This window comes from Hylobates moloch, unplaced genomic scaffold, assembly GCF_009828535.3.
Source record: "Hylobates moloch isolate HMO894 unplaced genomic scaffold, HMol_V3 SCAFFOLD_9, whole genome shotgun sequence".
NCBI lineage: Eukaryota > Metazoa > Chordata > Mammalia > Primates > Hylobatidae > Hylobates > Hylobates moloch.
Genome location: NW_026652284.1, coordinates 124,507,254 through 124,530,617, shown reverse-complemented (window position 1 = coordinate 124,530,617; position 23,364 = coordinate 124,507,254). Strand labels below are relative to the sequence as shown.

At 57.1% G+C, this 23,364-nt stretch overlaps 2 protein-coding genes and 1 long non-coding RNA gene across 3 annotated transcripts; 2 read left to right on the top strand and 1 right to left on the bottom strand.

The window, feature by feature from the left end:
- Positions 1-588: 588 nt before the first annotated feature.
- Positions 589-1,353, top strand: LOC116813877 (uncharacterized; the record flags this gene model as incomplete). Its single annotated transcript, XM_058443688.1, is given in 4 exon segments — positions 589-702; positions 704-769; positions 772-1,170; positions 1,173-1,353. Coding segments are annotated over 4 exon segments (621 nt in total), but the record flags the coding sequence as incomplete, so codon positions are not given.
- Positions 1,354-1,442: 89 nt separating this feature from the next.
- On the bottom strand, positions 1,443-23,295 carry HSF1 (heat shock transcription factor 1). The gene is made up of 13 exons (XM_032760788.2): positions 22,995-23,295; positions 6,911-7,019; positions 6,391-6,527; positions 6,087-6,211; positions 4,750-4,825; positions 4,617-4,678; positions 4,398-4,494; positions 4,163-4,299; positions 3,755-4,036; positions 2,398-2,503; positions 2,257-2,322; positions 2,114-2,183; positions 1,443-2,043 (listed from the first exon to the last, which is right to left on the bottom strand). The coding sequence occupies exons 1-13, from the start codon at positions 23,109-23,111 to the stop codon at positions 1,838-1,840; spliced, it is 1,590 nt and encodes a 529-aa protein (XP_032616679.1). The 5' UTR covers positions 23,112-23,295; the 3' UTR covers positions 1,443-1,837.
- Positions 6,963-8,739, top strand: LOC131384226 (uncharacterized). Its single transcript, XR_009214874.1, has 3 exons — positions 6,963-7,038; positions 7,613-7,756; positions 8,178-8,739. It is a non-coding gene; the product is annotated as an uncharacterized LOC131384226 (long non-coding RNA).
- Positions 23,296-23,364: the final 69 nt, after the last annotated feature.

Here is a 23,364-nt window from a genome sequence, read left to right as displayed (position 1 = left end):
TGGCCGGTAGGGGGAGTGCAAGGCCAGGCAGATGCCCCCATTCCCCACACCCCCCTACCTAGAAAAGCTCAGCACAGGTGTCCTCTCCTGGTGCTACCCCTGCTGGGTGTGGGGGAATCAGCACTCTGGCTCTCAGTGCAGGATGATCAACTTGCACCCACCGTGCTCAGCTTCAGCTCGGGAAGACGTCGCCCTGGGTTTGCTGGAAGTGGGCTCCAGCCAGGGTGGCCCAGGGATGGGCAGTCCACAGGGCCTTTCTGGTGTGGGCCTGGTGAGCCGAGGGGCTACGGTACACAATGGCTATGTCCATGGCTATTTGCCTTGGGGCAGGGCTTGGTTTGGCAGCCTCTTTCCTTCACTTGGAACCTGGGCAGCCAGGTGAGCTGGTGGCTCTCAGCTGCCCTCCATAAGGTTGGGGCACCCCGATCCCCAGGCCTGCCTTGCCCTCTGCTCTTCTGGCACCAGGCTGGGCAGTGCAGACAGTGCAGCCCTGCAGCCTTCAGGACATCTTGTTCCCAGGCCCTGCAATCCACCAAGCTGGATAGATGGGGGCCCCCCTTGGTGGTAGCAGGAGGTCAGGGGTAACCCCAGGGCTCTGCTGCTGCCTTACCTTGCTGGGATGACTGCTTGATTAAAGACCCCAACACTGGACCAGGCCCTGGTGTTCCCAGACCTGCAGCTATGGCGCAACAAGGCAGGTGTTTGTTTGAGGAGGCCCTGCATGGGGTCCCAGGACTGCACCGGGGGCCTCATCAGCAACCTGCTGCACTGTGGTGGTGTGAGGGGAGGGTGGGCCACCTTGGTATCCTCCCTCTACCCCACTGGGGGCTGGTGGGCCCTGAGGTGGAGGCATCTCCTTGGGCCCTGCTGAGGATGGCAGTAGCGGGTCAGCTCCTGGTTGGGGGACCGGTGTGGGGCCGACTCCTCCATCCCACATAGGCTCCTGTGCCTCTCCCCATCAGTTGGCCAATGGAGCTCCAGAACAAGCTGTTGCTGCCAGATAAAGCAGCAAAGCCTGCTCCACTGCCCACCCCAGGCCCCCTTCCCTTCCTCCAACAGACTGAGTGGAGAACCCTAAAACTACGGGACAGGCTCCCGTTGCCTGTGCCTACATAGGAGGGTGCTGGCTCTGGCAGGAAGACAGCGTGCCTGCCCTGCATCACCTGTCCCTGAGTGCAAACACCTTGGGAAGGGGGTTCCTGGTGGATCTCTGACAACCAGAGACCTCCAGGGCCAAGCTGCCCACTCCTGGTCCCTCAATAAAGAACTGCGAGCAAATGCTTGTCCTGTGGAGTTGGGCAGGCATGGGGCTAGCTGCAAGCATCCATCTTCCCCTAGGAGGCCACTGCAGCCTGGCCCTTCTGTGCCCTGGGCCCCTCCTCCATGCACCACCACCAACCACACCACCCTGGGACAGAGGAAACACATGGGAGGCCACAGCATAGAGCCTGTCTGTTTATAGATCTCTGCCTGTCTCGTCCGTCCATCTACCTGTGTGTATATATCTGTATATCTCTATTGAGCGGGGAACGGGACAGTTGTGTAAAAATCCAAAATACAATTCTGACTGTGAACAACCTGCAGGGTCAGTCCAGGTGTGGCTGTGAAGCCCCAACCAAACCACAGGACACGGGGTTGGGGGAAGGCAGACTGGCAGGCCGGGGTGACCCTCCTGACCAGAGGTGCTGCCCAGACCCGAGCCCGTTTGTCCTACTGGGGCTATGGCGGCCGACCCACCAGTGTCCAAGACCACGAGGCTGCCCTGCCTCCCCAAGACCAGCCCTGCGCTGGGGCTGGGGGCGGGCAGGCCATGGCTGGCCCAGCTCCTCCAGGGTCTCTAGGAGACAGTGGGGTCCTTGGCTTTGGGAGGCTCCGAGCCTGTCAGCAGGGAGATGGTGGGGTCCTCTGCAAAGCCGTCCCCTTCGGAGAAGTAGGAGCCCTCTCCCAGCTCAAACAGCACCGGCAGGTCGTTGCTCCCGGTGTCCACGGAGCCGGGGTCCAGCAGGAACAGCGGCTGCGCTGTGTAGTGCACCAGCTGCTTCCCTGCGGGGGTGGGGGTGTCAAGGCGGTGGGGGGTCGGGGGCAGAGATGGGGCTGGTGGGACTTGGCTCACCTGAATCCGGGCTGCTGTTCTCTGCCTCGGGAGGCCTGGGGGGCTCCTGGGGAGACAGGAGCTCTTGGATCTGTGGGGTGGAGATGGTATTGTGAGCGTTCCTGCTGGTCTCGTTCCCCCTCACCCCCCACCCGCCTACGCACACTGGCCAGGCTGCTGTCAAGGTCAGGCAGGCTCATGTCGGGCACGGTCACCGAGGGGCTGAACAGCTGCGGAGGAGGGAGGGAAGTCAGAACAGCACCCGCGGGGCGGGGCGGGGTGGGGCGGGGCGGGGCTCGACTCACGTCCAGCAGGGCACTGGTGTCCACGCTGAAGCCGTGGCTGCTCAGCATGGTCTGCAGGTTGTCCAGGTTGGAGTCCATAGCATCCAAGTGGTCACTGAGCTCATTCCTGGCCCGGAATAACGGGGTAGCTGAACCAGTGCCCTAGGCCCCACACCCCAATGCCCTCCTGTGGGAGAAGGGCTCCCCTTGACTGTATCCCCCAGGCTGTACCCCCGTGTACGCCTGCACAGGCTGGAGGGGGCAGCGCATTCGAGGACGGCCTGGAAGGCGGTGGAGGCTCTGTGCCCCGCAGGGGTGCGGCTGGGCCCATGCTGGGCATCCCTTCGCCATGAGGGCCTGGAGGCCTTCGTGGCAGTGGACCCAGGAGACAAGGGGCATATTCAGCTCTAGCACAAGGATCAGGGATTTCAGTTTTCAGGGTTGGTGAGGTTTCCTGTTGCACTGGGAAAACGGCTGGGGCTGTGCTCAGTGTGTGGGTGGCTCAGTCCTTGCCCTGTTGCTGCTGTGGGGATGAGACCCACGGTCTGGTGGCTGTGACCAAGAAAGCCCTAGGCCACGGGGCACACCTGGGCCATGGGACCGGCAGCCAGGCTGGGTCCCGGAGGTGCCCTGGAGACCCTGCCTAACAGGAAGTGCAGTCAGCACCGCAGTCTGGATCCTGCCAGCACCAGTGGCCGTGCCAGACCAGGGAGGCCCGTCCCTGTCATCCCTGTCACAGGCAACGACCACAGGCCCGTGGCCAGGGGAGCCATGATGACACTGAGCCCCCGCCACAGAGGGGTCCCGGCCGCTGCCGCCCAAGCCCGATGCTCATGCCCGGCCAGGCTGGGTCTGTCTGGTCCACGGCTGTGTGGGAGGGGCCCGAGCTCTGGCAGGGCCCTCCTCCCTCCCCAGTGGGGTCAGCGCTAACCCTGGCTGGACTCGGCCATGCGGAGAGGAAGAGGGGCAGGGGAAGAGGTGGGTGACCCCAGACATCAGTGGAGTGCAAGCCAAACTGCAAGGTACAAAAATAAGAGCCCCCACTGCAGGCGGGGGCTGGGCAGGGTCTGGGGGTGTGGAGGCTGGGCCCTGCTCATCTCCTGCCATATGTCTGGGCAGCACGACCTGCCAGGACGCGTGGCCTGTGGCAAGGGTGGCTGAGAGCAGGGCCCAGCAGCCTGTCCGGACACGCCGTCGGCTTCTGTGGTGTTTGGGACCGTGGGGTGATCTGGCTGGCACCTGTCTCCCTCCCCAGCCCCGAGCTCCGAGGTTGGGGGTAGGGTCCTGCCTCGCCAGCTGCCCTGCTCAGTCCACTGGGACAGTCTGAGCTGAAGCCCAGGGCTGTGCTTCCAGGGGCTGTGGGTGGGGCGGCACTCACTTGTCCAGGCAGGCTACGCTGAGGCACTTTTCAGGGGTGGAGGTGGGCGGGGGTGAGGGAGGCCGGCCCTCGGTGTCCGTGTGGCCCCTGGCGTCCGTGAGGGCTGTGGCGGAGGCGGGGGCAGGTTCACTCTCCCGCAGGATGGAGTCAATGAGGGCAGTCGGGGACAAGAGGGTGTCCACGGAAGATGGGCGCCCGGGACTCGCCTCCTCTACCCGGGGGCTCTGAGGCGGGCTGGGGGGCTCCTCCTTGACACGCACCAGGGGGCTGCTAGACAGGGGCCTGGACACGAGGGGGGCCACGTTAGCTGGTGTCTTGGCCAGCCCCACCTCATCCCCAACTCTGCCCTGGGCCCACAGGGGCTCGCCTCGTTGGGGGACAGGATGGCTGGGGTGACGCGGCCCCCACCTCTCGTCTATGCTCCCGCCGGGGGAGGCCACGGGGCTGGCAGGAGCCAGCTCGGTGATGTCGGAGATGATGGGTCCGGAGCTGGCCACAGCATCGGGGGCATAGAGGCTGGAGCTGCTGTAGGCCGGGGAGGGGGCCTGCAATCAAAGGCAGGAGGTCCATGCAGCGCCAGCAGGGGCAACCCACCCCGCTGCTACCCGCATGCCTGGGCAGGTGCCCTGTCTCCGGCACTCACCGAGTAGGGGCCCGAGCCGTGGACGTGCTCCAGGGAGAACTGCCGGCCGTACTTGGGCATGGAATGTGCTGAGCCACTGTCGTTCAGCATCAGGGGGCTGCGGGGAAGGGTGCAGGTCAGCCACCACCCCCCACCTCGGGGTATCCGGGGCACAGCTGACAGAGGAAGGGAATGGCCCTGGGCCCCGGGTGGTGGATGCAGGTGTCCCCAAAACCTCACATCTTTCTCTTCACCCCCAGGATCCGGTTTGACTGCACCAGTGATATCAGGAACTGAATGAGCTGTGGGGAGAGAGGACACAGTCACCCCGGCCCTTGTGGGGCCCCCGCCGGCCCTCTGGCCCTGCCCCCACCTTGTTGACGACTTTCTGTTGCTGGGCATGCTTCTGCCGAAGGCTGGCCACCTCCCGCCACAGAGCCTCATTCTCACTGCAACAGACCAGGCTGGGTCAGTGGGGCCCAATCCCATGAGCCCCAGGGCTGAGGGAGCCCCACAGACCCTCCCTGTCCCCCAGGCAGGAGCGGGGGTAAGTGTGACCATGTCTGGCCTGGCCCACCCCAAGATGAGAACTTTTGTGTGGAAGGACTGGTGGCCAGGGCCAGGGCTTGCTGGTCCCACTGCCCCTCCCTGCCGGGGACACCTGGCGTCAGGTAGGGTGTTGGGGATGGATCCATGCCAGCCAGGTGCATCCGGATCCTGGCATCCATCCTGGCCAACACCTGGAGGGCTGCCTTGGACACAGGCCAGGAGCAGACCCTTGGGCCGCCCTTCCAAGGCCTGAGAAGCCAGGTTGAGGGAGGGTGGTTCTTCAGGCTGCGACACTGGCTGTCCCGTGTCCTGTAGGTGCTCAGGGCCCTCGCCAGGCCTGAAGTGGCTCAGAGGTGGCCCCACGGGGTGGGGAAGAGCTGACCCAGCCAGGTGAGCGGGGCCAGGAGCGCGCTCCTGCTGCTCTGGGAGGCTGGGCCCTGTCAAGCCTGTGAGTCTTCCTGGTAGGCCAGGTCCACGTGGCCGGACTCCAGGAATCACAAAGCCGGTGGCTCCTGCTGGACCCCATGCAGGAGAGTCTGAGGCCAAGGCCTCCTCCATGACGTGGGGGTCAGGAGCGCCTGCTGCACAGAGCCGAGGATGCCGTACTGGCATTGGGGTTCCCGCATGCCTGGAGCCCCAAAGTGGACGTGAGACCTAAGCTGGCCTTCTGAGGTGGGCTTGCCTGTTTCTCAGGTGCCACTGTGTGTTAGGCCCCTGCTAAGGTTTCCCCAGAGCCGCGGGGTCCCGGTGAGGAGGGGATGGAGGGCTAGCTCCATGGGCCCAGGCAAGTGTGGGGCAGAGGTTCCAGGAAGGGCCTAAGATGGGTCTGACCCCAGGCCCGAGGTAGGTGGGATGGGTCTGCTGTGCCGGGCTTGTCCTCAAAAGTAGGCTGGTGGGTCCCGTCAAGTTCGGAGCCAGGCAGAATCCGATGGCCCAGAGGGCGCTGGGGATGTGCAGAGCAGGGGACCCTCCCAACCCCCTTCTGCACGTGGAAAACGGCTGGCCCCAGAGCTGTCGCAGCAGCCACGGGAGGCGGGGCTGGGGCAGAGGCCCAGGGTATATCTGCGTGGAGTGGGAGGGTGGACCTGCCCCCACAGCACCCGGGGCCTCCTGGTGGGCGCCAGGACCCGCTGCGGCCCACAGTGCTGGTGTGGGACCTACTGCTTCATGGCCAGGAGCTTGGAGTCCATGCACTCCTGCTTCCCCTTCATCAGCTGCACGTCCGTCAGCAGCTTGGTGACGCTGTCCTGGCGGATCTTTATGTCTTCACTCTTCAGGGTGGACACCTGGATTCCCGAGAGGACAGGAGTCACTGGAGCAGCCTAGGAGCTTGGCAGGCTCAGGCTTGTCCACTGCAGCCAGGTCCCTCAGGAAGAGGCAGGCTGGGGTGGGAGCTCTCAGGGTGGGGCAGGCGGGGAGAGCTGTGGCAGGTGAGACTGGGCCAGGGTGCGGGGCCAGCACTCACACTGGTCACTTTCCTCTTGATGTTCTCAAGGAGCTGCTCCTGGCCACGCAGGAAGCATGGGTGCTGGAACTCCGTGTCGTCTCTCTCTGGCTTGACCAGGCCGCCCTGCTCGATGTGGACCACTTTCCGGAAGCCATCTGCATGTGACAGGGAAGGGGGAGGCTCTGCCTCAGGGGGGGACCAGAACCCTTGAAGAGCGGCCACTGCTCCAGGAGGCTGCGGCGGGGCTTGGCCACGGTCAGACCCTGCCCTGCCCCCTCAGAGCCCATGCCTGGGTGGCCGGGTGGCCTTGGTCTAAGGGAGACCCTGTGTCCCCACAGGGCTCTCCGTGCCCGACACACGTGGAGTACAGCTCCGGTTTCACGGTTCTTCCCTGGGGACCCCAGGTTCATACCCACAAGGACCCTCCCTTGGCCAGCACAGGAGGCCCCGTCCTTCATCCACAGGGTCCTCCTGCTGGGGTCCCGCCGTCTGCAGGTCTGCCTCCCGCACCCCTGCGCTGCCCGGGGGCAGCACTCACACATGTTGAGCTGCCGCACGAAGCTGGCCATGTTGTTGTGCTTGAAGTACTTGGGCAGCACCTCCTTGGCAAACTGGCCCTGGTCGAACACGTGGAAGCTGTTCCCGCTCTGAAAGGGAGACACATGGGTGGGTCACGCGTGGTGGTGAGGGGCAGAGTGCCCAAGCCACCCCTTCCCCGGGCTGCCCCTTCTGGAACGCAGGCAGTGCACGTTCCACCTGATGGGGCTGGGGCCATGGGAGGCCCAGGGGGCTGGCGGGAGGCGAGTTGGTTCCTGGGACCACCTGCCACACGGGCCTCATCTGTGCAGCTGACCTGCGTCCTCACTGTGAGGCCCAGGACTGGGCGGTGGGCAGATGTGGGGCCTTCCTCACAGTCGGGAAGCCCCTCCCCAGGGGTTCCAGAGAAGGCCACGTTTCCACTCACAAAGCACCCACCGCACTCTGGCCACGCCCACGGGACGGGCGTTTAGCTTTACCCAGGGGTTCCAGAGAAGGCCACGTTTCCACTCACAAAGCCCCTGTTTAAGCAGGACGTTTCCCTCAGGAACAGCGAAGGAAATGGAGCCCTGATTTCATTACTCCCGAGGAAAACACAGTTGCATTCAGAAATCCAAATTCATTCTTGTTTTGTGACGTGAGACAAGAAACAGAGACAAACACTGCATATACTCTTTCTCTTCCATTTCTCTCCTGAGCTCAGGCCCAGAGCTATCAGGAGGAGCTGGCGAGGGAGGCATCCCTGTTGGCCGTGGCCGCGGTGGCTCAGAGGGGGCATCAAAGGCTTAGGGGACAGCGAGAAGCCCACACGGCGGGGAAGGGGGGCCTGAAGCAAGGCCAGAGAGAGGTGAGGGGTGTCGGCATAGGAAGGGTCGGCTGACCCAGTGAAGAAACTGGTGAAGGGCAGTGGGGCAGGTTTCTCCCTGCCAGGGAAGGGAGCTGCAGATGCAAACAGGGAAAAAGCCAGAAAGACCCCTGTGGTGTGGCACTAGAAGTGGAGAACCGCTTTCCAGCATAGAGAGATGTGAAATACACAGGGATGTGCATGTGTCAGAGAGGGAAACAGTCATGGAAAGGACCCCAAGGCAGCAGGAGAGAGACGGCAAAAAGCGCCAAGCCAACTTTCCAGAACTCTGAAAATTAACCAAAGAATTACAGTAGCACGGGGAGCATTTATTCAAGAAAAACAGCTGAATCTTAGTAAGAACAGTGGGCTTTGTGAACTTTTTTTTTTTTTTTCTGAGACAAGGTCTTGCTCTGTTGCCCAGGCTGGAGTGCACCGGCACCAACGTGGCTCACTGCAGCCTCCGCCTCTCAGTTCAAGCGATTCTCGTGCCTCAGCCTCCCAAGTGGCTGACTACAGGTGCCACCAGGCCCGGCTAATTTCTGTATTTTTAGTAGAGACGGGGTTTCACCATGTTGCCCAGGCTGGTCTTGAATTCTTGACCTCAAGTGATCCGCCCACCTTGGCCTCCTGCAGTGCTGGGATTACAGGTGTGAGCCACTGTGCCCGGCCAGGCTTTGTGGCATTTTACATGCCCTATTCCCACTCCCTCTGCAGCCTTAAAAACCAACAGCTGCAGTCCCCGTGGGAACCAGCATCCTGGCAGCCGCTGCGGAGTGGGCCAGGGCTTGGGCTCCTCCAGGGCCCCATTCCCAGAGGACTGTCAGCATCTGACCTAACAGTCCACTCCTAAGGCTGTCTCTGATGTGACTTGAAGCTCTCCTGAATAAAAAAGCTGTTTGCCGAGGTGTGCTTGTTGAAACCTTTGGAGGTGATTTTTGAACGCTGTGGCTGCCTGAGGCAGTGCCTGGCAGCTAGGGAGAAGGAGGCGCCACTAGGGGCTCTGAAAAGCTCTGAGATATTCCAGGACATCTCGCAGCCGTGTACACGGGTGAGCTGTGCCCATGTTCAGGAAAGACCTGAGCCAGCCCCGAGCTCTCACTTCTGGCTGACCTCGAGGCTCTGCGTAAGCAGAAGTCAGGCATACAGTTGGGTTGTCCACTGCCTGGCCGAGTGCTGAAGGCGCCACCAACACACACGCAGCCCCCAGAAAAGACGGGAGACTCACTGGCTCCAGGCATTCAAGAACTTTTCTGCCCCATCACCACCTACCTCAGTTAACTGAACAGAGACTGCAGTGGCCATAAACAAGAAAGAACACAACCTTTACAGAATTAGTGCTGAAAAACGACCTGACAGATAACCACAACAAACAGCAGCAATGACAAATCCTGGGGAGGTGGGGGAGTCCGAGCTCCAGAGCTGCCACTCTCAACCAATGAGAGTTCCAGTTTTCCAGCCGGCTGCGCTGGCTCACGCCTGTGGTCCCAGCACGTTGGGAGGCCGAGGCAGGTGGGTTGCTTGAGCTCGGGAGTTGGAGACTGGCCTGGGCAACATGGCAAAACCCCGTCTCTAGAAAAAATACAAAAATTAAATGGGCGTGGTGGCGCACACCTATCATCCCAGCTACTCAGCAGGCTGAGGATGGAGGATCCCTTGAGCTCCAGAGGTGAAGGGTGCAGTGAGCTGTGATTGACCTACTGCGCTCCAGCCTGGGTAACAGACTCAAAAACAAACAAACAAAAAACTCTAGTTTAAAAAAAAAAAAATAGAGATATGCAAAGAAACAAGAAGCTAGGGCCCATACCCCATACACAGGAAAAAAAAACCCAAAGCAACCAATAGAAACTGTCCCCAAAGAAGCCAAAACATTGGACATTGGACTTACGAGGCAAAGATTTTAAGTCAATCATTTCAAATATGTTCAAACAACTAAAGGAAACCACATCTGAAGAACTAAAGTATGAGAATGACATCTTATCAGAGAGTATCAATAAAGAGACAAAAATTGTAAAGAAGCACAAAATCAAAATTATGGAGCTGAAGAGTATAATAACTCAGATTAAAAGTTAACCAGAGGGGCTGGGCGTGGTGGCTCACGCCTGTAATCCCAGCACTTTGGGAGGCCAAGGCGGGTGGATCACCTGAGGTCAGGAGTTGGAGACCAACCTGACCAACATGGAGAAACCCCGTCTCTACTAAAAATACAAAATTAGCCAGGCGTGGTGGCCCATGCCTATACTGTAATCCCAGCTACTCAGGAGGCTGAGGCAGGAGAATTGTTTGAACCCGGGAGGCGGAGGTTGCAGTGAGCTGAGATCGTGCCATTGCACTGGGCAACAGAGCAAGACTCTGTCTCAAAAAAAAAAAAAAAAAAAAGTTGACCAGAGGGGCTTAAGAGCAGATCTGACTAGGAGAAGGAGTCAGCAAACATGAAGATAGGTCAATTGGGGTGGTCTAGTCGGAGAAAAAAAGAAAAAAGAAGGAATAAGAAGGAGAGAAGCCAGCCGGGTGCAGTGGCTCACGCCTGTAATCTCAGCACTTTGGGAGGCCAAGGTGGACGGATCACGAGGTCAAGAGATCGAGACCATCCTGGCCAACATGGTCAAACCCCACCTCTACTAAAAATACAAAAAAAATTAGTTGGATGTGGTGGTGTGTGCCTGTAATCCCAGCTACTTGGGAGGCTGGGGCAAGAGAATTGCTTGAACCCTGGAGGCAGAGGTTGCAGTGAAGCCGAGATTGCACCACTGCACTCCAGCCTAGCGACAGAAAGAGACTCTGTCTCGAAAAAATAAAAACAAAAACAAAAACAAAAATGAGCAGAGCCTCAGAGACCTGTGAGACACCACAAAAAGTGTAACACAGCCAGGCATGGTGGTTCACATCTGTAATACCAGCATTTTGGGAGGCTGAGCCAGGCAGATCACCTGAGGTTAGGAATTCGAGACCAGCCTGGCCAACATGGGGAAACTCTGTCTCTACTAAAAATATAAAAATTAGCCGGGCGTGGTGGCGTGTGCATGTAGTCCCAGCTACTTGGGGGGCTGAGGCAAGAGAATCGCTTGAACCCGGGAGGTGGAGGTTGCAGTAAGCCGAGATCACCCCACTGCACTCCAGCCTGGGGGACAGAGTGAGACTCTGTCTCAAAAAAAAAAAAAAAAAAAAAAAGGATTAAAATGCCTGGTGTGGTGGCTCATGCCTGTAATCCCAACACTTTGGGAGGCTGAGGTGGGTGGATCATTTGAGGTCAGCAGTTTCAGACCAGCCTGGCCAGCATGGTGAAACCCTACGTCTACTAAAAATGGAAAAATTAGCTGGGTGTGGTGGCTCATGCCTGTAATCCCAGCTACTTGGGAGGTTGAGGCAAGAGAATTGCTTGAACTTGGGAGGTGGAAGTTGTAGTGAGTGCAGATCGTGCCACTGCCCTCTAGCCTGGGCGACAGAGTGAGACTCAATCTCCAAAAAAACAAAAACAAAAACAAACCAAAACAAATAAAATAAAAGCATTAAAAGACCCTGCCACTCAATCTTTGTATATTGGCCGGGTGTAGTGACTCATGCCTGTAATCCCAGCACTTTGGGAGGCCAAGGCGGGAGGATCCCTTGAGCCCAGGAGTTGGAGACCAGCCTGGGCAACATAGCGAGACCCCATCTCTACAAAACATAAAAATTCAATATCCGGCAAAACTATGCTTTGAAAATGGAGAGATTTCCACTTCCGGAACAGCAACATGAGGAGCTTCGTGGAAGTACTTCCTGTGAAACAAGCAAAGCTTAAACCATTTAAAGTCTCAAAACTGTCCTAAAGGCATGTAACAGATAAACACGGAGTAAAATCTACTGACACCTGGTATGAACATTGAGCCTGGTGGCATCTGAACCTCAGCCTCCTCTTAACCTCTCACCCCAGCTCGCCGTGATGGGTGCTACACTCAGGGAGAGGGGAGCAGGAAGATGGGGACCCTTCTCCCCTCAATTCCCAAATACAGTTTCCTGGATCTCACGGGCTGGGCAGACCACCAGAGTTTCACATCCTCACCGACTCCAAGTGAAAGAGACTAAGTTCCTGGTGCACCTGGCCAAGAAGCCAGGGGCTCCCTTCCTCCACCTTGCCCATGCCTCAGAGAGGAGACTCCACCCCCGCCACAGCAGGCTGAGGACACCCAGGTCTCTGATCACCCTCCCCGCAGCGCCCACCTAATTAAAGCATTTTCTTTCTTTTTTTTTTTTTTTTAAGACGGAGTCTTGCTCTGTAGCCCAGGCTGGAGTGCAATGGCGCGATCTCCGTTCACTGAAAGCTCCGCCTCCCAGGTTCATGCCATTCTCCTGCCTCAGCCTCCTGAGTAGCTGGGACTACAGGTGCCCGTCACCACACCTGGCTAATTTTTTGTATTTTTAGCAGAGACAGGGTTGCACCATGTTAGCCAGGATGGTCTCGATCTCGTGATCCGTCCGCCTCGGCCTCCCAAAGTGCTGGGATTACAGGCGTGAGCCACCGCGCCCGGCCTAAAGCATTTTCAAAACCACAATTTTTTTTTTGATATAGAGTCTCGCTTTGTCACCCAGGCTGGAATGCAGTAGTGCCATCTCAGCTCACTGCAACCTCCACCTCCTGGGTTCAAGCGAGTCTCCTGCCTCAGCTTCCTGGGTAGCTGGGATTACAGGCATGTGCCACCACGCCCGGCTAATTTTATATTTTTAGTAGAGACAGGCTTTTCACCAGGTTGGTCAGGCTGGTCTTGAACTCCTGACCATAAGTGATCCACCCACCTTGGCTTCCCAAAGTGCTGGGATTACAGGCATGAGCCACTGTGTCTGGCCTTAAAAACCACAAGTTTTAAATATAATTCAGGCTTTCTAGGTTAAAACAGTAGGGTAGAGCACCCATGCTGGGAACGCCAGGCCAAGATGATCAGAGGCTGCTGTCTTGCCCAGTGCCCAGAGGGGTGGTGCAGAGAATCAGCCTAGGGAGAGGCCGTCCATGAGGAAAGAGCTCTGAAACTCCCCGAGGAAACTTATTTTATTTGAAAGTTCGGCCCAAGATTGCTCTTAGAAACAATAGCTCCTCTAAATTAAGAGAAACAAGTGGAACCACAGGCTTGTTCACCTGCAAAGGGAAAGCTATGAAGAGCCCTCTGGGGCCAGGACAACCCTGACTGACCTCAGACACTACCACCACTCAAAAACCCCACAAAACATGCCCGCAACAATAATCCAGATAGCGAGACCCCCATCTATACCAAAAAAAATGATAAAAGAGATGAAATCATACAGGACCCCAGTGGAAACTCTGGAGTAGAATAACCAAAGCGGAACTGCTGGCTGTGTGGTAAACGCTGAATTTCACATGCAACTCCCAAGCTGCTTTCCAAAGTGGATGTGGCATTTGTGTTCTCAGCAGCACGGGTGAGTTCCAGGGGATCCGCACCCTCCTCAGCACCTGGCTGTTCTAGTCGCTGTCACTGAGGTTTTCGTGTGCATTTCTCTGACAACTAATGATGCTGAGCATCTGTTCAAGTGCTTATTTGCTATTTGTCTATCTTTTTTTGATGTATCTGTTCAAATTTTCCGCCTTTTTCAATATATGTTTTTTCGAGACAGAGTCTTGCTTTGTCACCCAGGCTGGGGTGCAGTGGCGCGATCTGGGCTCACTGCAACCTCCACCTCCTGGGATCAAGAGATCCTCCTGCCTCAGCCTCCCGAGTAGCTGGGACCGCAGGAACCCACCACCACACCGGGCTCATTTTTTTTTGTAGAGATGGGTCTCCCTATGTTGCCCAGGCTGGTCTCGAACTCCTGAGTGGAAGCAATCTACCCGCGTTGACCTCCCAAAGTGTTGGGATTACAGGTGTCAGCTACCATGCTCAGCCACTTGCCTTTTATTTATTTATTACTATTATTTTTAGACGGAGTCTTGCTCTGTCGCCCAGGCTAGAGTGCAATGGCGCAATCTCGGCTCACTGCAAGCTCCGCCTCCCGGGTTCCTGCGATTCTCCCGCCTCAGCCTCCCGTGTAGCTGGGATTACAGGCGCACGCCACCATATCCAGCTAATTTTTGTATTTTTAGTAGAGACAAGGTTTCACCATGTTGGCCAAGCTATGTTGCCCTATCTGGAGGCAATCCTTCCACCTTAGCCTCTGAGTAGCTGGCACCACAGGCGCCACCACTGTGCATGGCTCTTCTGAATGCTTTTTTTTTTTTTTGAGATGGAGTCTGGCTCTGTCCCCCAGGCTGGAGTGCAGTGGCGTGATCTCAGCTCACTGCAAGCTCCGCCTCCCGGGTTCACGCCATTCTCCTGCCTCAGCCTCCCGAGGAGCTGGGACTACAGGCGCCCATCGCCACACACGGCTAATTTTTTGTAGTAGAGACAGGGTTTCACCATATTGGCCAGGCGGGTCTTGAACTCCTGACCTCAGATGATCCTCCTGCTCGGCCTCCCAAAGTGCTGGGATTACAGGTGTGAGCCACTTCGCCTGGCTTCTGTCTTCCTCTCAAGAGTGCTGTGTGTACTCCGTGCTAGCAGGCAGTGGTGTTTCCAGGGTTTGCCTTGTACTTGTTTCCACGGCATGTGGAGTAGTCTTTCCTCTCCAGCTTATTCTGCGCCACTTCCAAGCTGTGGTTCCTCTAAGGTCTCACGAATGCTCCGTGTATTTAAAGTGGCTTCTACACTCTGGCTGGTGGGAACTGAAATAACCACGGCCCTGTGTGAGTCCTGCAACTCTGTCCCCTTACACTTACTCTTCCCCTTCAAGTTGCTCTTGGTCCAGCTCCACGAGGTTTCACTGTGCACCAGCAAATCGGATCCAACCCAAGATGCAAGTGGGCTCATGCGCAGAGTGCCGGAGCTCTGGTTTGGGCATAACTCCGTCCTTTCCGGCACCACACCCCACAGATTCTACTGCCTCAGCTTCCCCAGAGTCTGGGTTTGTTGGGTTGTCTGCACATGAGTCTACAAATGGCCTCCACATAGAAAGCCTGGACAATTTTGTGGTTTACCTCAGTCCTCACCAGTTTTCGTTTTCTCTTCTCTTCTTTTTTTGAGACAGTTTATTGCTCTGTGGCTGGAGCGCAGTGGCGCAATCTCAGCTCACTGAAACCTCTGTATCCCAGGTTCAAGTGATTCTCCTGCCTCCGCCTCCCCAACAGCTGGGATTACAGGCACGCACCACCACGCCCGGCTAATTTTTTTTTTTTTGTATTTTTAGTAGAGATGGGGTTTCACCATATTGGTCAGGCTGGTCTCAAACTCCTGACCTCAGGTGATCCAACCACCTCGGCCTCCCAAAGTGCTGGGATTACAGCCGTGAGCCACCGTGCCCAGCTCTAGTTTTCTAATGTTGGAACATTGTTCAGTGGTTTCTTATGCCTTAAGGGTTAAATCCAAGTTGAACATGTCAGGCAACCCCTACCTTAGGGGCCATTATGAATTTCACAGGGTCTGCTGGTGAACCCATCAGAGAACCCAGTGTCTCATCTTCCTGCCTCAGTGGAACAAGGTTCCTCCGCTGCTGACCACAGGCACCTCTTGGAGGAGTCACAGGTCATAACTGGATATCACGAAAACCTGCCACTGGAAATGGGAGGCCCCTGGCTGGTGCGAGATGCCACACGCTGAGAAGTGTAGATGTCAGCAAACCCCGCAGCTTGCAGTAAACTTGGAGCCTGTGGCCTCATTTTCCGCAGCACTGTGAAGGACCTGAAATGTGTGTGAGATCCTGCCTGCAGGGACACCTTACATAGAAAGCGTCTGTGTCTCTGAGTATCTTCTCAAAGGGCTCCCTGGCCCAAAACGTGAACAGTGCCGTATTCTACAAGGTGGCCCCATAGCCCAGGCCACAAGCCTCTCGTTCCAGCCTCCTGCCAAGTCAAAGGTGTATCTGCTGACGGGTGCTCTGGGCTCCTGGACTCGGCCGGCCGGCTGTTCCCTCTCTGGGTCCCAGGAGTGTGGGCTTTAGGAGCAGTGGGAGCACGTGTGTGAGTAGCTGTAGCCCACGTGTGGGGAGCGGGGGCCACCAGGGTCAGGGCATGGAAGCAGTGAGGCAGGCAGGAAGCACGAGCAGGTGCAGAGAGAGTGGCTTACTTTGTGGCCCCGTTCCCTGGTCTGGTTCTGTCCACATCTGAGCCACCTGCACCTTTCTCATAAACACTCTTCTTAGTTCTGCTCCGGAGGAGCTTCCAGCATGTTCTCGCCACACAAGGACCAAGAGCAGCACAATCGCCCTCATCTCTCGTCACATCTCGTCACTGGCTGCCGTGCACAAGTGTGGTGGCTACCGCTGCTCACCGTGGCCCACAGGGTCACAGGGAAGAGGCTGAGGCAGCAGCAGCCAGTGCTGCCAGGTGCCTTGAGACATCTGGGACCACCTCCCTTCCTTAGACAGCCTCCCCTCCACCTGCCAGACCTCGAGGAGACCCTGGAGCCAACGGCCCTCGATATACCCGATGGGAGCTGCTTGCTTCCTCTGGGAAGGCACTGTGAGCCCCACCAACCCCTCTCCAGCTCTCCCTGCACACAGGCTGACTCCTCCAAAACTGAGAGACTTCCAGGGCCAGGCTGTCCATCCCTGGTCCCTCAATAAAGGACTGAGCAAACACCAGCCTGTGGGGTTGAGGGGGCACAGGGCACTGGAGGCATCGCCCTCCCGCCAGGAGGCCACTGCAGCCCAGCCCTTCTGTGCCCTGGGCCCCTCCTCACCGCATGCCCCCCCCACCCCACACACCATCTGGGGCAGAGGAAACACGGAAGGCTACAGCACAGAGCCTTTAAAATTTTTTTTTATTTACTTTTTGAGACAGGGTCTTGCTCTGTCGCCCAGGCTGGAGTGCTGTGGCTTGATCTCAATTCACTGCAGCCTCCACCTCTGGGGCTGAAGTGATTCTTGTGCCTCAGCCTCCCAAGCAGCTGGGGCTACTGGCTGTGCCATCACGCATGGCTAATTTTTGTATTTTTAGTAGAGACGAGGTTTTGCCATATTGGCCAGGTTGGTCTTAAACTCCTGGCCTCATGTGATCTGCCCTCCTCGGCCTCCCAAAGTGCTAGGATTACAGGTGTGAGTTACCGTGCCTGGCCAGAGCCTGCCTTTTACAGTGTTTATAGATTTATGCCTGTGTGTTTCTATTTGTATATCTCTATGGAAGGGGAAGGAGAACACTTGTGGGAAAATCCAAAATACAATTCTGACTATGAACCAGAAATACCACTCACTCCACAGGTGGCTGGGGTCTAACTAAGAGGGCCGGTGGGGGCCACAGCCCAGCCCTGAGGGCACGGGATGGGTGAGCACTTGCTGAACTATTTGGGAAAGGCATGGTGCCTGGCGGTGAGCAGCAGCTGGACCCCTCGGGGAGGAAGCACGGACTCTGGAGTTGGTTTCACCATGTTCCAGCACTTAGTGAAGCTTCTTCACACCCAGAGCCTCAGTTTTCTTATCTATAAAGTGAAAATTATGCCATCTACCTGAATGGCTACAGATGGAACAGGACAAAGAGCAAGAAGGCTTAAGCTCGTACTATGCACAGAAGCTGTATGAGGACAGATGTGTGTCTTTTTTTTTTTTTTGAGACGGAGTCTTGCTCTGTCACCCAGGCTGGAGTGCAGTGGCACAATCTCGGCTCACTGCAAGCCCCGCCTCCCGGGTTCACGCCATTCTCCTGCCTCAGCCTCGCAAGTAGCTGGGACTACAGGCGCCCGCCACCACGTCCAGCTAGTTTTTTGTATTTTTTAGTATAGACGGGGTTTCACCGTGTTAGCCAGGATGGTCTCAACCTCCTGATCTCGTGATCCGCCCACCTCGGCCTCCCAAAGTGCTGGGATTACAGGCGTGAGCCACCGCGCCCAGCCCCAGCTGTGTGCCTTCTTATGGCCACACCGGGAGGCACTCTGGTCCGGGCACACATGAGGCCCTCCAGACCCTGCAGCACTTCTCACAGCTGCTGCTGTGGGGCCTCCAGCATCTTGGGCCAAATACCAGATCTTCCAGGGTGGGGCCAGTGGGCCTGCTGGGTCTTGGCGGCTCTCAGAACCAGGGAAGCAGGCGTGGCCCTACCTGCCGCGGGAGCTCTGGACACGATCTGTGGCCAGGGTCTGAGTGACTGAGTGACTGAGCGTGGCCAGGTTGGCTCTGCTTCTGTTAACTCCTCGTGTGCTTATGAGTGGACGCCCTGGCCCCTGCCTCACTGCAGGGACCACTCTGCTCCCAACTGTCCACCCAGAGACCCTCCACAGCGGCCATCTGACCACTGGCTTTCAATGGACCTCTCTCCCGGGATAGGCCGAGGGCCTTGGTGACCTCCAGCTCACTCAGTCTCAGGGAGCCCCAAGGTTTCAGCACATCCTTCTAGAGTCTTTCCTGCTGCCAAAGAGAAGGGAGCTGCACCCATGAGGCTGGGGCCAGGTGAAGACAGAGAAGCATCCAGGAGCCCACATCTAAGGAGGCCCCCACTCTCAGCGCCATCCAAATGCAGAGTGGGTCTTAAAAAGGAATGCCTCAGGGCCAGGCGCGGTGGTTCAAGCCTGTAATCCCAGCACTTTGGGAGGCTGAGTTGGGAGGATGGCTTGAACCCACGAGTTCCGGACTAGCTTGGGCAATACGGCAAGACCCCGTCTCTACTAAAACCTTTAAAAAAAAAAAAAAGCCACGTCTGGTGGTGCGAGCCTGTAGTCCCAGTGACTCAGCTGAGGTGACTGGATCACTTGAGTCCGGGAGGCAGAGGCTGCAGTGAGCTGCAATCATAGCCCTGCACTCCAGCCTGGGCAACACAGCGAGACCTTGTCTTAAAAAAAAAAAAAAAAAGTGCTTCCTTAAATTTTGCACCCAGGTGCCCCCTCTGGCCTCACCCTGATCCTGAGGCCTCCGTCTACCTGGGTTCATTCTAACCTGCGTGACCATCATTCTAGCATTTGTCTGGCACAGGTCATGTGGCTGTGCCTTGTTCTCAGGCTCCTCAGCCAGCTGGGTGGCTCCTGGGGCTGGGACGCCAGAGCCAGGCCTCAGCTTGGAGTCCACAGCTGCCCAGGGTAGCCACAGTTAGCCCTGCAGGGCAGGGGGAAGTACAGCTAGGCCAGTCTCTTTTTAGAATACGATCAGCTTTGAAAACATTTTCTGCTCTTGCTTATCAAATATATGTTCACTTTTTTAGCCGGGCACAGTGGATCACGCCTGTAATCCCAGCACTTTGGGAGGCTGAGGCAGGCAGATCACTAGGTCAGGAGTTCGAGACCAGCCTGGCCAATATGGTGAAACCCTGTCTCTATTAAAAAATACAAAAATTAGCTGGGCGTCGCCTGGGCAACAGAGTGAGACTCCGTCTCAAAAAAAAAAAAAAAAAAAAAAGAAGTATATATATATATTTTAAAGTACTTTAGAAAAATATAACTATAAAAATTATCTGGGCCAGGTACAGTGGCTCACACCTGTAATCCCAGCACTTTGAGAGGCCGAGGCAGGCAGATCACGAGGTCAGGAGTTCTAGACCAGCCTGACCAATGTGGTGAAACCCCATCTCTACTAAAAATACAAATAAAAAATTAGCTGGGTGTGGTGGTGGGTGCCTGTAATCCCAGCTACTCAGGAGGCTGAGGCAGGAGAATCATTTGAACCCGGGAGGCAGAGGCTACAGTGAGCTGAGATCATGTCATTGCACTCCAACCTGGGTGACAGAGTGAGGCTCCATCTCAAAAAAACAAAAACAAAACTGTCATCTCACCATCTCAGATGTCAAGATTACTTTTCATACTTCCTTATCTTGTTAATAAAGATGGGACAAAATCATAGCTTGTAAAAAACTGAGATGATGGTGAACCCAGTTCTGAGCCTTCACTTTCTGTTTTTGTTTGGTTCTCCATGCTGTCAAATTCTCTGAAGAGGCTGCTGCCCTCCCGAGTCAGCTGCAGCCCAGCAGGGCCCTAGAAGAGCCTCCGCTGATGGACAGAGGAGCTGCTGCATGCAGACGAGGAAGCTGGGCTGAGGGCCGGCACCAGGGCATGGGGCAGGGAGGCTGCGGGTCCTGGGTCTCACGGATCTCAGTTCTGTGGAGCTGCCTGTCAGTCCAGGTGTTCAGTCCCCTAACCCCGTCTTTGGGTCTCAGTGGTACTGGATCCAGGTGTACCTTTGGGATAAGCTGTTGAGAAGCTGGCTGAGGGAGGACCACCCACGTCCACGCCCATGCTCTTGTGTGGATCCCCCAGGATCATAACCTTGTGGCTGACACATTTCCTCTCCAAGGCTGTGCTGTCCTCCACAACTTGCTGGGTCCCCTCAAGGCCCTTGCCTGTGTGGGTGGGGTGCTCATGGGAATGAGGGTCTGGGGGGTGGGAAATCAAACACCACAGGGATGGGGCAGCTGCCACAGTGCCCACCAACGGGGTCTCCTGGGCAGTGACCCGGCTTTCTGCCTCCAGTGGCTGCAGTGGGAGTCCCGACCTCAGGCCAAGGAGGGGACGTATAATGGTTGTCCAGACCTGGTCCCATTCCTGGCCAGGCTCAGTAAAGTTACTGGCCAGTTTCTGGGCCTCGGTCTCCCCCAGGTTATTCAGCCTTGAGAGTTAGTCACCATGCCTGTGATTCTGCCTCATCTTCTTGTGTCAAACAGGGAGGGTTTTTCTTGGCAGAATGGTGGTACGACTCTGAGCCAGAAGGAGACTCTCCCAGAAAAGGCAGCAGAGAGCAAGAGCACCAGGGCCTTCTCAAGGCCTCCGAGAGCCAGCTGGGCCTGGGCAGTAGATTTGTGGGAGGGTCCCCTGTTGGGACTCTGCCGACAGGGAGTCCTCAGGGCTTGTGTGAGTGCTCTCAAAGCCACAGGATGGGATGATCACCTCCTTTCTCCAGGCCAGGCAGCCAGCGCCAGAAAGCTCTGCGGCCCCCTGCACAGCCTGGAGAAGGGCTTCCTTCCAGTTTCAAGTCAGTGTTGCTGTCTCATTGCCATGCTCGCCCCCAGTGCTACGTCCTGCACCAACCATTGCCACTTCATACTGACCAGGTGGAACCAAACACTTACATTCCAGTCGGCTCCCCATCCCTCCCCAGGGAGAACAGATCCACAGGTGGTGCACCTGTGAGTGGAGTGGAGGCTGGCCACGGGCCTCATCACACCTGCCTCCCTTGCTCAAAAGCCCTGCCCAGAACATGCCTCGATCCCAAAAAAGAGTACACTGGGCCCTAACCCACACACCTCATAATCTTTAAGCAGAAACAGCAAGCAGATTACGGGACAGGACAGATCGTGCTAGCAGGATTAAGCTTAGAATATCCCAGATAATCTCGGGTGCCCCTCCCCCAATGGGGGAGTTATTCCCCTTAACTTCTGAGGGTTAAGGGGAATAAGGAAAAGAAGGAAGGGCTGGGTGCAATGGCTCACACCAGTAATCCCAGCACTTTGGGAGGCCAAGGCGGGTGGATAACTTGAGGTCAGGAGTTCCAGACCAGCCTGTCCAATGTGGTGAAACCCCGTCTCTACTAAAAATACAACAATTAGCTGGGTGTGGCAGCACGCACCTGTAGTCCCGGCTACTCGGGAGGCTGAGGCAGGAGGATTGCTTGAACCCGGGAGGTGGAGGTTGCAGTGAGCCGAGATCGCACCACTCCACTCCCAACCTGGGCGACAGAGCAAGACTCTGTCTCAAAAAAAAAAAAAAAAAAAAAAAAAAAAAAGAAAGAAAAAAAAGAAAAAGAAAGACGGATAAAAGAAGACAGAAACATGGGAGTATTTCCTTTGCACGAGAATCCAAGGTCCAGAATGAAGAGATGGTGAAATGAAGCCAGCCTCCAGGAAGGTGCACGGCGCCTTAATGGGACCTGGGGATGGGAAGGCCAACACAGAGGTGTCAGCAGGACAAACACAAAGTGTTTTTAACAAGAGCAAAGATTTCCAGTCTTCTCTTTATTCCCAAACACTCTGTAGGTAAAGCAGAGCCTCAGTAAATCCAAGAAGCAGAAAACCTGGCCTCTTGCCTGGGGCAGCTTCAGTTCAGACTTTTCTTCATTCCTAACAGCATAAAGAGGCTGTGCAAATGGGAGGCACTCAGCAGAGCCTGAAGAACTCTGGGGTCTTAGCTCCTGGGAGGCCACACATGCTTGGTGGCCCCCTGCCTGTCACGGTCCCTCCGAAAGCTCCCAATGATCAGTGGCCTTTCTTTTTTCTTTTTCTTTTTTTCTTGGATAGGGTCTCACTGTTTGCCAGGCTGCAGTGGCGGGATCTCGGTTCAGTGCAACCTCTGCCTCCCAGGTTCAGGGGGTCCTCCTCTCTCAGCCTCCCAAGTAGCTAGGACCACAGGCAAGCACCACCATGCCTGGCTAATTTTTTGTATTTTTAGTAGAATTGGGGTTTTGCCATATTGTCCGGGCTGGTCTCGAATTCCTGGCCTCAAGTGATCCACCCGCCTCCGCCTCCCAAAGTGCTGGGATTACAGGCAAGAGTCACCCCGCTCGGCCAGTGTGGCCCTTCTTCAGGCCATCACTTGCCAGCCACAGGCTGTGGCTCTGCCCCTCACCGGACACGACGTCACAGCCGGGATGTGAACAGCAGATTCTGATCTCCAACTCCAGACAATCACTGATTTACTTCTGCAAACCGGAGCTGTCCGGTCTTGCAGGGTCGGACCATGTAAACAAGCCTGCTGCCAGGCAACTGAAGACTGAGACACGAATAAAGACGTCCCAAAAGGAATGAAAAACAAATCTCCTCTTGGGAAACCCAGATTTGGGATTCGGAAACGGGCTTGAGATCAACCTGAAGCTTTAGACGTCTTACTTTCTGTTTCCACTGCCTTTCCTGTTCCGCTACAGCAACGCCCTCCGCTTCACGTGCCAAGTCCTGACTTTCTCCGAATAGTTGCCGACCCAGCACCCCGTAGGCCGTCCCCTGGGGACGCCGATGTCCTCTGGGGCACAGCGTCCGCTGGCGAAGCCGGGTGCTTGCCCTAAGCGCGGACACTTCCGCAACCGCCCAACAGTTAGCAGAAGCTCAATACAAGAGACGCCCCATTCTCCCCATCCCAGGGAAACTTCGCTGGGGCAGGGGCTGAACCGAGTGTGGGTCTCGTGGCCGCTTTCCCAACTTAAGGCTCTGGGTCTGAGAAGGCTCGGGACCCGCCGCCCTTCTCTGGCGGGGGCAGGGCAGGCTCACCGCGCGTTAAGCTGAGGTGCGGCAGGGCCCCTCCCCGCAGCCCTCCCGCGCCGTCCGCCGCGGCCCTGCTCCCTCCTGGTCCCCACGGGCCCCGCGCCCGCGCGCTGCCCTCACCGGGCTCCAGCAGATGAGCGCGTCGGTGTCCGGGTCGCTCACGAGGGTCCACAGCTTGGTCAGGAAGGCCGGGACGTTGCTGGGCCCCGCCGCGCCGGGGCCCATGGGCAGATCCATCTCGGGCAAGGCGGGAAGAGGCGGAGGGGGCGGCCGCGAAGAGGAGCCGAGGGCCGGGCTAACGCCGTCGCCGCGCCAGCCGTCCGGGCCGCGCCGCCGCCCGCTGCGCACACACAGCCCCGAGGCCCAGCATGGCCGCCGCCATCTTGCAACGGGCGCGCTCCCGCCGCCGCCGCTGCCGCCCTCCCGCGTCACCCCCGGCGCGAGCACGCAGGCCCCGACCCCGCCCCGGTCCCCGGCCCCGCCGCGCGCC